Source organism: Micropterus dolomieu, linkage group LG04 (genome assembly GCF_021292245.1).
Source record: "Micropterus dolomieu isolate WLL.071019.BEF.003 ecotype Adirondacks linkage group LG04, ASM2129224v1, whole genome shotgun sequence".
Classification (NCBI taxonomy): domain Eukaryota; kingdom Metazoa; phylum Chordata; class Actinopteri; order Centrarchiformes; family Centrarchidae; genus Micropterus; species Micropterus dolomieu.
In genome coordinates this window covers 22,982,713-22,995,193 of record NC_060153.1, presented here as the reverse complement: position 1 = coordinate 22,995,193, position 12,481 = coordinate 22,982,713, and the positions used below count along the sequence as shown (strand labels likewise).

The following is a 12,481-nucleotide window of genomic DNA, read 5'->3' as shown; positions in this document are numbered from 1 at the left end:
TTGAGCGTAAAACAGTGGCCAAAAACATCGGACAGGGTTCACGTCCAGTGCATCACAGGAGTAATCCAAGACATCAGAGATTAGAAAGCTGTTCGTCGCACGTAACACTTAATTCTCCTCCTCCTCTGTCCTCCTTCCCGAGCAGGTGCGAGAGTGAAGAGGCGTCAACATCAGATGCCACCACGTCCCCTTCAGCGCACACCTGACAACGCAGCGCAGCAGTGATGTGCTGGCAGTAAATTTAAGCCTGTTAACAGTAACGAGGCTGTTAGGGATTGCTGTAAAAATGTAGGCAGTTTGTTTCTGGATGAAACGAGTCTGCAACCAAGATGCCTCTGAAAAACGTTCAATGCAATGCCAAGGAGATTTGCTCCGGTTACATCCCGTCTAGAGAGGCTCCACCTGAGGGGTGGAGGTGAAACCAGACTGGCGGAAATCTCCCATATCCGCCCTCTATCCCTGTCTTCACAGGAGATCAATACAGGGACGGTTGCGTAAAAAGGAAACTTAATTTTTCATGAAATATAAGCTTTCATTGTGTTTGTGATGCGTAACTGAGGCTTGCTTGCATTTATCCATTTAAAAGGGAGTCTCTCAAATCATCCAGGGCAACCAAGGTTGGGGGTGTGTGTTCTTGATATTCAGATCAGGAAAGATGAGACTTTCAGAAGATTTTTGCACTTCAAGTCATGTGATCTGTGAAATCCTCAACATATGCCCAGAGATAATGTCTGTTGTCTGGTAATATAAATAAAATTTAATTGAGCTGAATTCAACACTGCAACATGTTCCCTTGAGCAATACATTAAATGCATATTCAAACAGTGAAATATTAAATTACTGCATCTGAATCACTACTGTCAAGCTGCCTTCAGCAAGGCACTTACAAAGGTGCTCAGTGGCCAACACAACAGTAGTGCAAGCTCAGTGCAAATGTGCATAACTGTAAATGTAAGTGGTCAGTCAGCTCTCCCTTAGTTAACAACACCATTAAGAAAAAAACAAAAGCAACCAAATAACTACAATAATACTATCTACTAAGCCACAAATATACGCACTGTATAACATTTTACAGAGGTTCCAGTCAAGGGTATTTATATCTGTAACTGGCCTTTTTCACAGAAGAAATTTTGCCTTGTAGCACGACACAGGTGTAAGTAATAACATTAACAATGACTCTGTTCCATTTAAGTGTCACAGTAAGCCATGGCAGTCAGCCAACATGAAATACTAGGTGCCTTGGAAGTGACACACCTAATGACATGAAGTTGAGTTCAACCATGTTTTTATGAACGGAGGCTGTGTTTGAACTAATGTGGCTCTTGGGTTCTTTCCAAAGTGAAATATCCTTTTCATCCTGCCTCCCAAGGTTTATCTCAGTGCTTTTTAAAGTTGATAGTGTTTGGCCAGCTCTTTACAATTATTTTCTATTTACTGACTAATTTGGACTAACATCTAGCATACTTTAACATCTAGCATACTTTTTTTAGGGCAAGATGGGACCACTAAAGTTACTAAATTGATAAACACGGCCAACACAGCCAAAACAGCTTTTATGAATAAGGAATTGAGACTATTTACTGTATTTAAGTATATTTCATGTTGTTTCATCACAAGTATATTATATATTCCAGGTACAGTATTGACATATATTATGTTATAAATGGGTTTAGTGTCGATACATACAATTTTTTAAAGTTTATGTTGTTGTTACTTTTCCCTCAATATGCAACAGGCATACTCCCTCTACTGGACAAACTTGAAACATGACCTTCAAATCCAGTTTCAGGACAAACATGTTTTTATTTGGTAATAAAGAATTAAGCACTAACAGTACAAAAATATATAATCTCAGATAGAATGTAAAAGGTGTTGTTATAGTGTCATGTGATGAAAACACAAATATCACAATAATCACATCAGCATTTAGCTTAGATGCATGTTTTCAGTGTGTGCGTATACATTGAAGTCTTTTTGTCACCGCTCGGACAAACTTATGGGACAACCAACTTAATGATTAACCTTGCTTTTTAGCTTCCTTCTCTGCGTGGTCGGGGAAATGGGTGTGGACCGTGGCTCCTTCTTTGTTCTCTCATCTTTAACAGCAAACTCCGGTTCAGTTTTGGTTTTAAAGGAAGAGGTTGGACTCGGAGACCATGGAGATCTAGCTTTAGGCCTCTTTGTAGGAGAGTTCTTGTGGGCAGATGGACAGCTGTGCTGGTTCAGACACACTGAGCAGAGAGGGTTGATGGGTAGACAAACCTGCTGTCCGAAGCCCACGAGCAGCCAGTTGATCTCACTCCACAGCTCCCTGCAACAGAGTTAGAGAGGAAATCTCATGCTTACTGTAGACCTGTATTAATTGTTTTTTTTGCTCATTTGGGAATAGCACTGTAACAATAACATATTATCACCTTTTCCGCTGACATGGGAAACTTGTTAGCCAACAGCTGCATTTTTACACATCTAGCAGACGTGGAGCATCATGGAGTAAAGTCTGCAGGGCGTAAAACCAAACAACGCAGAAATGTTCCAGGGGAGCTGCAGTGTTGGGCGATAATTCTCTGAGGGTTCATCACTACAACCGACCCCTCTCATATTCCATGTAGTCATTTGATCCCAATGATAATCTAAAAATATTGATTAAAGCAGCTTTAAATCATCGGCTGCTAGCAAATTAAAGACATAGTGGTTTGTTTCTGTATATAATTATTTCACTTAAAACAGCTATATGATCTAATTCTAAAATATGCCCAAATCTGACAGGTATATGTAGAAAATGTGCACAAAATATTGTATCTCCCTGTTTCGAACTACCAGAGGTTACTGTTCCTGTAATAGGTTAAAATCATTGTTGGCAGAGACAGACTTACTGAAAATCATTTTGCAGATGATGGATTTGTCATTCCTCATCATTAAAAATGAAATTACCAAATGGTCACTTTTCCTAATTTTGACTTCAACAGTTACGTTACTCATGTAGTGAGGAGTTCCTATTAACCACCAGAGTCAATGATGTGCTGTACGCATCTGGGTCAGTCCTGGTGACTCTGATCTTCATAGATTTGTTGGTCTATATTGATCAGGTTGTTATGGGTCAGTGGTGAATCAGTCATGCTGTTACCTGGGTAACCACTCCTCCAGGGCCTTGCGTGTTTCCTCTGGGTTCTTGGTTGGTTTCTTGAGCCATCCCAGCCTATTCGAGATACGATGCACGTGTGTGTCCACACCTACACAAAAAAATCAGCACTATAAATGAGACACACACACACACACACACACACACACATAACCATTTACATTTACAGAAAACAGTGAATGGTGATGTTGGACTCACTATGTCTACTCACAACAGATAAACTGTATTTTTTCTATATCTGTTTAAAATGTTATTTTTCTGAAGCGATTATCCAGTTAATCATCAAGTCACTTATGAAGCACCACTGCCAAACAATACCCAATTCCTGCTTCTTAATTGTGAGTTTTATGTTTTATAGAATTTAGTTTATATTTGGACTGTTTGTGATGGGCATTTGTTACTATTTTCAGACATTTTAAAGACCAAACAATCAATTAATTGAGAAAATAATGAGTTGATGAAATAACAATTAGTTGCAGTCCTAGTAGTAGCCTCTTTCTATTCAAACACTGTGGCACAATGGCGTGCACGGATTGAGGTGCTCTGACATGTTAACTGAAATATAAAAACTTAAAAATATATTTGTCTCTCTGGGCGTCACAAATATACAGGAGTCGTACCGCCAAAGAAAACTTGATAACTATTGCCTTAGTTATCAAGAGGCAGACTGACGCTTGTTTCCAACTATATGTGACTATTTATTCCATCTGATTTGTAAGTTAATGCTCATGCTTCAGGAGTGTGCCCCCACCAATGCCGGACACCTGGTCCCAGGCGATGTCCATAGCCAAGTGAGCCATCTTAGGTCCAACTCCGGGCAGGCGGACCAACCCCTCCACGCTGTCTGGGATGTCCCCGCCAAACTCCTTCTGCAGCATGGCCGATGTCAGCTTAACATACTTCACCTTAGTCTAAAAAAGGGTGGGGAGAGAGAAACCATTCAATAAGGTGCTAAACTGATGAAAGGAGAAGGGTGAGAGGATGGAAGCACAGCTCCTAAACCGATTTCATTAAGGTTAAGTGATGTAACACATAAAAAAAGACTTCTGCATTACCCTCCAGAAGCCGACGGGGTAGATGAGTTTTCCCAGTGTTTCGTCATCAGTAGCGAGTATATTTTCCACCGTACAGCCGTGAGCTCGGAGCTTCTGCATAGCTTCTGCTGTCACCTGGTCCTTGGTTTGGCTAGACAGCATGAGTGAAACCAGCACCTGGAAACGTCTCACCTGTGCCGACAGACAAGACAACAGAGGGAACCAGATTGAATAGACTTTAACTAGTGAATTATTTTGAAAAAACTGAAACCACACCTACATGTGCAGGGGCCTCTGTGTCGTAGCATTTCTCTGCTCCCATGTTGTCCACAGGTGCATCACGGCCGCTCCTCATCTCCTGAATGTATCCTAATTGTTTCTTCCAGTCGAGAGGTTCCCAGTGCTCAGTCTTCACCGGTGTTGCGCCTTCATCCCCGTCATATTCCACCTTTAACTGTCTCCTCCTGTGGCTGTGTGAAGACAGTGGTAAAGTGTCCGTTTCTGTTTTTGGTTGTGCCGTCCTGTCGGGGAAGAGTTCAGGGCAACCACCTGAATGAGCACAGGGGAGAGAGAATGAGAAATATCTGACCCAGCATGGCAACACAGCAAGTGTGCATTAAAAAGAGAGTAGACTGTGTGGCAAAAAGTTTCTAGACATCCGTGCAAAGTATGTGATCACCTTATTGAACATCACATAAGTAGTATGTGTGGTGCATAAAGACTGAATGCTGCTTGTCCGTGTTTAATTTTGACAGTAGTTGAGCCTAATGATTTTGTATCGTCTTAAACACAAAGTAGTCCCTGTTCTTAGGATTAAAACCAGTTTAGCACTGTCCCAGAAAGTCCCACCCAGTTTTCCTGTGTGTGTAGTAATATGTTGATGTCAAATGTTTTGAATGCAGCACTGAGATCTAATAATACTAAGACTGAAACTTTTCCATTGTCTGTATATGAGTGGATCCCATTCAACATTCAAGACCTTAAGAGCAGTCTCTGTGCTGTGATGTGGTCAAAGTCCTGTCTGGAAAACATCAAAGCAATTGTTTAGGGCCAAGAGAGTGTTAAGCTGTTAAAAAAATTACTAAAAAATGACAGTGTTGATATGGGCCTGTAAGTGTTCATTAGTGAGTTAGCTTTATTGTTATGTTTTAATAACTGCAGTTTTCAGGGCCTGTGGGGAACAGCCTTAGAGTTAAGGTGTGATGACTGTTTAAAGAAGTCTGATGCCATGCAGTTAAAAACATGTTTGAAAAAGCCTGTAGGGAGAATATCAAGGCTTTATAGCTGTAAACCTTCAGTGGAAGGTAGGACAATACTATACTCCATATCTAGACCTGGTAAAACATTGCATGGTTTAGTGGATTAAAGTTCAGCTTCAGCACAGTAGGATTTGCCAGCCTGTCAACAGTAGCAAATAAGGCATTATTGTTGTTTTTGGCAACAACCATGGCAGCTTTCGCAGCCCTGGAGCAGACAGTCTGTAAAGCTAGTTTAATGACTTAACGTTATGGTTAATTTGTGTCTGTGTTGTGTAACGCTAACATTACCCGTTGATAAGGGGGCCGAGGAGGGTCTTTGCTCGCAGATCCTCGCCTCATCATCATCCTCCTCCACTTTCACGGCCACAGAGGAAACTGGATCCACATTCCTCCGTCTGTTGGTAAGTTTGGACTTGAGAGAGGCCGCAGGTGTGCAGCCAGCATTTTGAATACCACTCCGAGTGATTACAGACCTGCTTTGCATGAAGTAAGGAGAGGCCATAAAGAAACACTGGACGACATAACAGACCCTCGTGCTGCAGCGGGGGTGAAGCATTTAGATGAATATAGTTTCTCATTCGTAGTTTCTGGTCACGAGGGGAAGTTGAATCCCTTATATAAATAAATGCATGAAGGAAATAACAATCATTTTGATAAAACAACTTAAATTGGTATTTTAAATTTAAGCTCAAAAAACACTATGATACTAAAACAGAATTAAATAACACAGCTCTTCTGAGCTAGTCTGAGAATCATTTAATTTAATATCTAGGACAGAGAAGCACAACAAGGTCTACAGTGTCTTCCTGATCACAAAAACCACACTTCCCTGAGTTCCTATTTTAAATCTAGTACTGTCCTCCATCATCTCAGTTTAATCATTACTACTCCTGCTTTTACAGTATACCTAAAAACAACACAACTTGTTCTCTTTTCCTCTAACTGCTTTCATTATCTTCCTTCACAATCTATGCTTATTAAAAACACTTTATTATGTCTTACTAAAATTCACCATCAGGTCAATATTTGCAGCCACTTTTGCTAATTTACAAGCAATTCTACTAATTAGTAGTTATTATGGATTTGATGTACAGTTGGAACATAATGAAAACATCTGGTCTATACTCCTTGAATGACTATCTTTTTAACAAATTGGTCATGAGCTTGACTTTGGACATACATCCAGAGGCCTCATACAGTATTATTGTAACGCCAACAAAACTGTTACCATTTGCAGTGCATTATTAACATAATCAGTAGTATGTTGTGTTTAAACCAAAGTACTTATAAGGTACCTTAACTTACAGCGAATAACGTTAAGTATTTTGCTGTTTCTACTACTTACCATTCGAAATGTTTGTTTCGCTCCTTTTTTCACAGCAATCTTTAGCATGCTCTTGACCATATAACATAGCAATACAACAAAGTTGAGTTCAATGAAACAATTCAATTACAAGAAGTCAACCTTGTTTTCGAAAAAAGCTCCACTCACAGGCAGCCTGACGGTACGGCTTCTGACTCCAACATGGAACCAACTTCAGCACCGTTAGCATGTTCAGCTAGCCGCTACTTAGCCGTTAGGTACTAACGTTTCAGTTTTAGTAACATGTATTGATAACGTTACTGTTCTAGTTTTTCGCGGCTGTTGGGAAACAGAACAGATGCGTGCAGTTACTGTAAATGTTTTGCTCTGTATTTGTCATGATAAATAATCCCAGACTTATAAACGGCTGTTAGCATAGTTTGGGTTTAGCTTGCTCAGAACTACATTTCCCGTCAGCGAAAGCAGTGAACGTGTTTTTGTAGGAAGTGGCCCTGTCAGAACATTAGTGTGTCATCCGGTTGAGGACCAGCTTTCAGCAGCAAGTACAGAGTAATATAAATGCACAGACACATACAGCTCTGTTAGGTTAACGTTAGCTGCATATGGACGAAGCTGTAAGTCAATGAAACCGAAAGTGACTTTTCTCCAATAAGGTGAGAGGGGGAGAAGGGGAGAGGGGGGGCGTGCAGTTTTTTTATGCTACCAGATCTTGAATGCCACAGAGGATTGCTAACTCAGACCTCGACAGGCAACGTAATGCCTGACGTTATCTAACGGTTTAAGTTAATAGTCGTGCATTTCTCCTGATTAGACCATGTTTATTTTGTCAAGTGCTCATGGATGTAATTTGCTCTGGTGGGAGGCTACCTTGCATCGATGTGGTGGTGGTGGTGGTTGTTATTGTTGTTGTTGTTGTTGAACTGAAACAGTGAAGTCGTTGTCTGTCTGCTCACCTCCCCTCCCCTCTGTCAAGTCCACATGACAGCTAATTTCCAAAACCTGGTTTATACATGTAGCCACAGGCTGGGACTCCAAACTTCACTGCTGGATAATAGTGGGTGGGAGTCTGGAATGGTCTGTTCACCTTATTTACATACTTAACTGACCTGTTATGATTTCGAGATGCAGCCATGCATAGTGTAATAAATGTCTGTCATTAAAGATTGTTGACCTTTGTTATCTTAGGCTGGTTGGGTGTCATGAGAAAGAAAATATCCACCTTACAGACAGAGTTATGGTACAACAATATACAACCGTTTAGTGAGAATACACAATTTATAACAGCTAGAAGTGCACAGCCCAGGAGAGACAATTACCAAATTTTCTCACCACATTCGTATTTCCTGGAAGACACTTAAGACTTCAAACTGCCAAAGACTGAGAAGGAGACAAAAAGATAAATGAGGGACAAAATGACAATAGTCATCATAAATAGAAATCTTATTTCATCATGCATAAGTTCCCTTTAAGATCCATATTAAAACTCCACACTGCCCAAATGTTGAGTCAGTGGAAAAAGACAACAAAGAGAAGATGACGTGAATATGGGGGATATATTAGAGTTAAACTTAGGTATACAATTGCAGCTCTCTGACGCACCTGGACAGATATATTTCATGATTTTGCTGCAATAATCAATCAAGGGTAACCCATCAGTGTTTCCTTCTGGAAACAGCATCTCAGTTACTCTGGGTAATCCACATACCTCACTGTGAACATTTCAGTGGGAGTCACTGAAGAAATAGTTCATACGAAAACTAGTCGGTGTTTGTATATTGGGATAACTGACTGTTTAGATCTTTAGCATCATATTTGCTTAGGTAATGCTAAATCATAGGAAAAGGTAATTGCTGATGCTTTTAATAGCTCTGTGAAAATTGATTTTACAATTGCAATGGGTTTTGTTTGAGCACACGTATGTTTTACTTTGACCATCCATCAAACTGCTTGCCTTCAAGAAACGTCACGTCTTTCTATCCTTTAGCTTTTGCACTTTAATAACCGAAGCTTACTGTGATGCATAATGTAAAATGTGTGTTACTCTTTTTCCAGGCAGCCGTCAGTCCCAGCCTGTGCAGTCTACCACGCCTCCAGGTTGGGCCATGAATAAACAACCAAGCAAGGAGAGTCTCAGGGACAAGGTGAAGGGGATCTTTGGGCTGGGACCCCCACGGCCACCAAGCAAACAGAGTGATAACAAACCGTCTGAGTTTATCATTACGACTGACATTATCAAGGTGTGCAGAAGAGAACACCTGTGCATGCTCATATGCACTCAAACTCACCACGCTTTGAATTTCCATGTCATCATGTTCTGCATCGTGTCATGACCTTGTTGTTTTTCAGGAGCTCCACCCGGACTGCGGTCTGAGCAACCGTGTTCGCATGATGAACCATGTCTGTGATCTTGCCAAAACTAAAAAATTTGAGGAGGTGAGTCTGCAATGGGTGTAGTATTTTTGTCATAGCAGTACATGTAGTCTTATTTGTTTTGTTTTTAAATCTGTGTGCACATGCATATGTGTGTTTCAGCATGGAGTGGAGGCAGTATGGAAAGCCGTGGAGGACATGCTTTCTCCAGAGCAACCACCTGAAGCCAGACACGCTGTCCTGCAGCTGCTGAGGTCCATTATACAGGGACAGGTACATAGACACAATGCACACACACAAGCAAATACAAAATGTGAATATAGCTCCTGTTATCTTATAAAAGCCACGTTCACTGTTCATGTGAAGGGTGAGCGGCTCGGCCCGCTGAGAGCCTACTTTTTCAAGGAGATCAGAGACTACCAACCATGCAACGAGGACCTATCTGATAGGCTGGAAGTCTTCAAAGCCTTAACTGAGAACGGGAAAGACATCACATACCTAGAGGAGGACATAGGTAAAACAAACAAATATTAAAGCACTTTCAAAATGTATTATCAGCATAATTCATCACCATAATCCTCTTTCGTTTTGAATTGCAATGTTAATATTTGGATTTGATAATCTTGATTCCAGTGATGTCAAACACAGAATAAATACAGCCCATAAACTAACTTGGCGTATTAGGTTTCATACTAGATAGTTGTAAATGTTTTGTATGTCTCTGTTACGTCTCAGTCGGTTAGTTTCAACTTGTGATCGCTGTTCTGTTTTTGTAGATGGATTTTGTGTTCAACTGTGGGCACAGATATGGTGACTTTACAATGAAGATTTAAAAACTAAACTAAACATATTACAGTGCTACGGTGACTGTTAACCCTCTGGTGTAGCTGACACACCCTTGTAATTGAGATCCAAGCTAATGTGAACCACGCTTTGTAGTAGAGTTTGTAATTGTAACTGACAAAGAGTGGTCTGTTACACACCTTTATTCACTGTTATCTCCTTTCCATCAGCACCCTTTGTCCTCCTGTGGATGGAAATAGGTCTCACCTCCGACTTTCTTCACGTTCTTGTAAATCTGGTGAAGTTCAACAGCTGCTATCTGGACCAAAATGTCTCCGTCATGGTCCAGTAAGTCAGAGACACAAATAAACACATCTCTGTTGTTTTTTAATCAAGAAAATGTTATTAACATGCATTTTGCTCGTTCTGTTGTGCTCTTTACAGGAAAATCTGTCTCCTGTGCAATAGAACAACATCTTCAACAGATATTGAGGTAGGTATTTGTTTATTTCTTCACATTACTTACAGATTTGGGTTAAACTGAAGCAACTATCACTGCAGTGTAACATGATTTCAAGTGTCATCTGAAGAACAATCAACACTGTCTTTGTTCAGACATCTCGTTGGTATTCAACAGTACATGCTGGCCGTCCCTGCTCAAAAGTTACTGTTGTTGTTCATTGGTAGTAAGATGACATTTCTGAGCCAGCGAAGACCTTCGGTCATTCAGTGGTTCAGTTACTCAAAGGTCTCGCAAATAGTGTGAGAATGGAGTACAAAGCCATTGTATACAGTTAACCTGCATAATCACTATCAAAAGCCATTCTTTTCACCGTCAATAATTTTGAAATAAATGATGAAGAAACTGACATTTCTGTTTAAATTGTGTGGATGCAGATGGCCTTTTCATCTTTTATATCGTGTTCACTGGGTGTGTATTTATAAGCACCGTGTTGTCATAGCAAACGGAGGCACTGAGGGAAGAGATCTTATTTCATTTCAAGTGTTTTTCTGATTCTCAAAATGTGATTGTTTGTGGACCTGGGTTGTTGATATGCTTTGATTTACTAAAATCTCCAGTTGTCTACAGGTTTTGCAACATGCTGAATGTGAATTTATCAAGATTAGAGAGCAGTTTCCTGATGTGAAGCTTGCAGATGTACTGCCATGTTTTTAATTGGTGACGGCATGACAGACTCATATAGTGCTGATTACATTTATACTACAGTGGAATTCCTTAAACATTTAGCCATGCCATATAAAAACGTGAGGCGATCATGTGATGCCTAATTTTAAACAATCAAATGGCAAGAGGTTTATAATGAACTACTTTCCTCTTGTTATGACTTTTAAAAATGCACATGGTTTTATTGTAAACAAGTGATTATGTAAACATCACCAGTACCCATTAACTACATAATTAACACAGCCAATCTAGTGACACCTACTCTAATCTTGAATTTATGAACCACAGACATATTTTTTTTTTATTCATCAAAGCACTATGCAAAAATAATTAACGCAGTCGGCTTGTATTCAACAGCGGTCTCAGCTGAAGGCCTTTGCAAGTTTGATGCTGATCAGTTTTTGTACTGCTTGTGTGTGTGACTGTGTATGATGTGTTCAGGTGGCACTACAAGTACTGGATGCAGTGGTGTGTTACAACTGCCTGCCCTCAGACTCCCTCACTTTCTTCATCATCACCCTCTGCCGTACTGTCAACGTCAAGGAGTTTTGTGAATCCTGCTGGAAGGTGAGAGTGTGCGCGCGAACACACACACACACACACACACACGTTTGCTTTTATCTGACGTGAAAGGGCACAATTCATAACCGCCTCCGGTGTTGTTTGTTGTTCTCTCTTGTTGTGCTGCTCTCTGCCTCTCTAGCTGATGAGGAAGGTGTTGGGGACCCACCTCGGCCACAGTGCCATTTACACCATGTGTCGCATTATGGAGGAGAGGTATTGCTCCTGGTTTAAGCATATTTTCTGAGCTTGTGGTGCATTACTGAACATATATTTTTGTGATGACATGTGTTTCTTCGATAATGTGTGTCTCTTTATTTACCTGCAACCTGGACCAGGGTGTACATGGAGGATGCACCATTGTTGAGAGGAGCTGTATTCTTTGTTGGAATGGCTCTGTGGGGTGCACACAGACTCCCCGCCCTCAAAAACACACCTACACTTGTTCTGCCCTCTTTCTACAAGGTAAAACACATGCCAGGGCTGGACAATAAAACAATAACAATAATTATTGCTATATCATTTCAATAACAACTTAACAAATGTTGAATCACACACAAATTAGGAATTTTTTAAATTATTGTTTTATTGTTGAGGAAAAAGGACTGAAAAATGCTTTAACTTAATTTTACTCATGCATATTTGTTGACAAAGATATATCATAATTGTTTTGAATGTTCTACCTCAGATTTGTGAAGTGATCCTCTATTTGGCCTCAAGTGTTGACCATAAAGAAGAGTTTAAACCACAGTTAACCATCAGGTTTCTTCAACTTTCAATCAGGAGCAAAAATCATCCTTTAAATTCGAAAGAAATAACAATTTG

At 40.3% G+C, this 12,481-nt stretch overlaps 2 protein-coding genes across 8 annotated transcripts in view; one reads left to right on the top strand and one right to left on the bottom strand.

Moving 5' to 3' along the window:
- Positions 1-1,778: 1,778 nt before the first annotated feature.
- nthl1 (nth-like DNA glycosylase 1) lies at positions 1,779-7,338 on the bottom strand. 5 transcript variants are annotated; one of them, XM_046046454.1, is made up of 7 exons: positions 6,925-7,338; positions 5,721-5,908; positions 4,454-4,722; positions 4,195-4,365; positions 3,891-4,050; positions 3,125-3,230; positions 1,779-2,311 (listed from the first exon to the last, which is right to left on the bottom strand). In XM_046046454.1, exons 1-7 carry the CDS (start codon positions 6,957-6,959, stop codon positions 2,011-2,013), a joined length of 1,230 nt encoding a protein of 409 aa, XP_045902410.1. In that variant the 5' UTR covers positions 6,960-7,338; the 3' UTR covers positions 1,779-2,010. The 5 variants fall into 5 exon arrangements, 4 of the variants coding, with proteins under 4 accessions (XP_045902410.1, XP_045902411.1, XP_045902409.1 ...); XM_046046455.1 differs by having other exon boundaries at positions 5,721-5,905; XR_006824695.1 differs by lacking the exon at positions 6,925-7,338 and adding an exon at positions 2,415-2,497 and having other exon boundaries at positions 2,172-2,311; positions 5,721-6,024.
- Positions 5,719-12,481, top strand: part of tsc2 (TSC complex subunit 2) — a 27,604-nt gene continuing 20,841 nt past the window's right edge. For 2 of the 3 annotated variants that reach the window (XM_046046452.1, XM_046046450.1), the window contains exons 1-10: positions 5,719-5,833; positions 8,809-8,993; positions 9,103-9,189; positions 9,289-9,399; positions 9,493-9,640; positions 10,140-10,257; positions 10,354-10,402; positions 11,537-11,662; positions 11,799-11,872; positions 11,995-12,121. In XM_046046452.1, the coding sequence (XP_045902408.1) occupies positions 8,859-8,993; positions 9,103-9,189; positions 9,289-9,399; positions 9,493-9,640; positions 10,140-10,257; positions 10,354-10,402; positions 11,537-11,662; positions 11,799-11,872; positions 11,995-12,121 (975 nt within the window). In that variant the 5' untranslated portion in view covers positions 5,719-5,833; positions 8,809-8,858. Of the gene's footprint in view, positions 5,834-7,254; positions 7,410-8,808; positions 8,994-9,102; positions 9,190-9,288; positions 9,400-9,492; positions 9,641-10,139; positions 10,258-10,353; positions 10,403-11,536; positions 11,663-11,798; positions 11,873-11,994; positions 12,122-12,481 lie in introns of those variants that run through there. The other variant, XM_046046451.1, reaches the window with a different exon arrangement.

What these genes read in the sequence shown, in the direction of transcription:
- nthl1 (XM_046046453.1), bottom strand. Translation starts at nt 5,988, where the DNA reads ATGCTTCACCCCCGCTGCAGCACGAGGGTCTGTTATGTCGTCCAGTGT. An exon ending in ACACAGAGGCCCCTGCACAT is followed by an intron (nt 4,366 to 4,453) that starts GTAGGTGTGGTT and finishes CTGTCGGCACAG; the next exon opens with GTGAGACGTTTCCAGGTGCT. An exon ending in ACCCCGTCGGCTTCTGGAGG is followed by an intron (nt 4,051 to 4,194) that starts GTAATGCAGAAG and finishes ACCCTTTTTTAG; the next exon opens with ACTAAGGTGAAGTATGTTAA.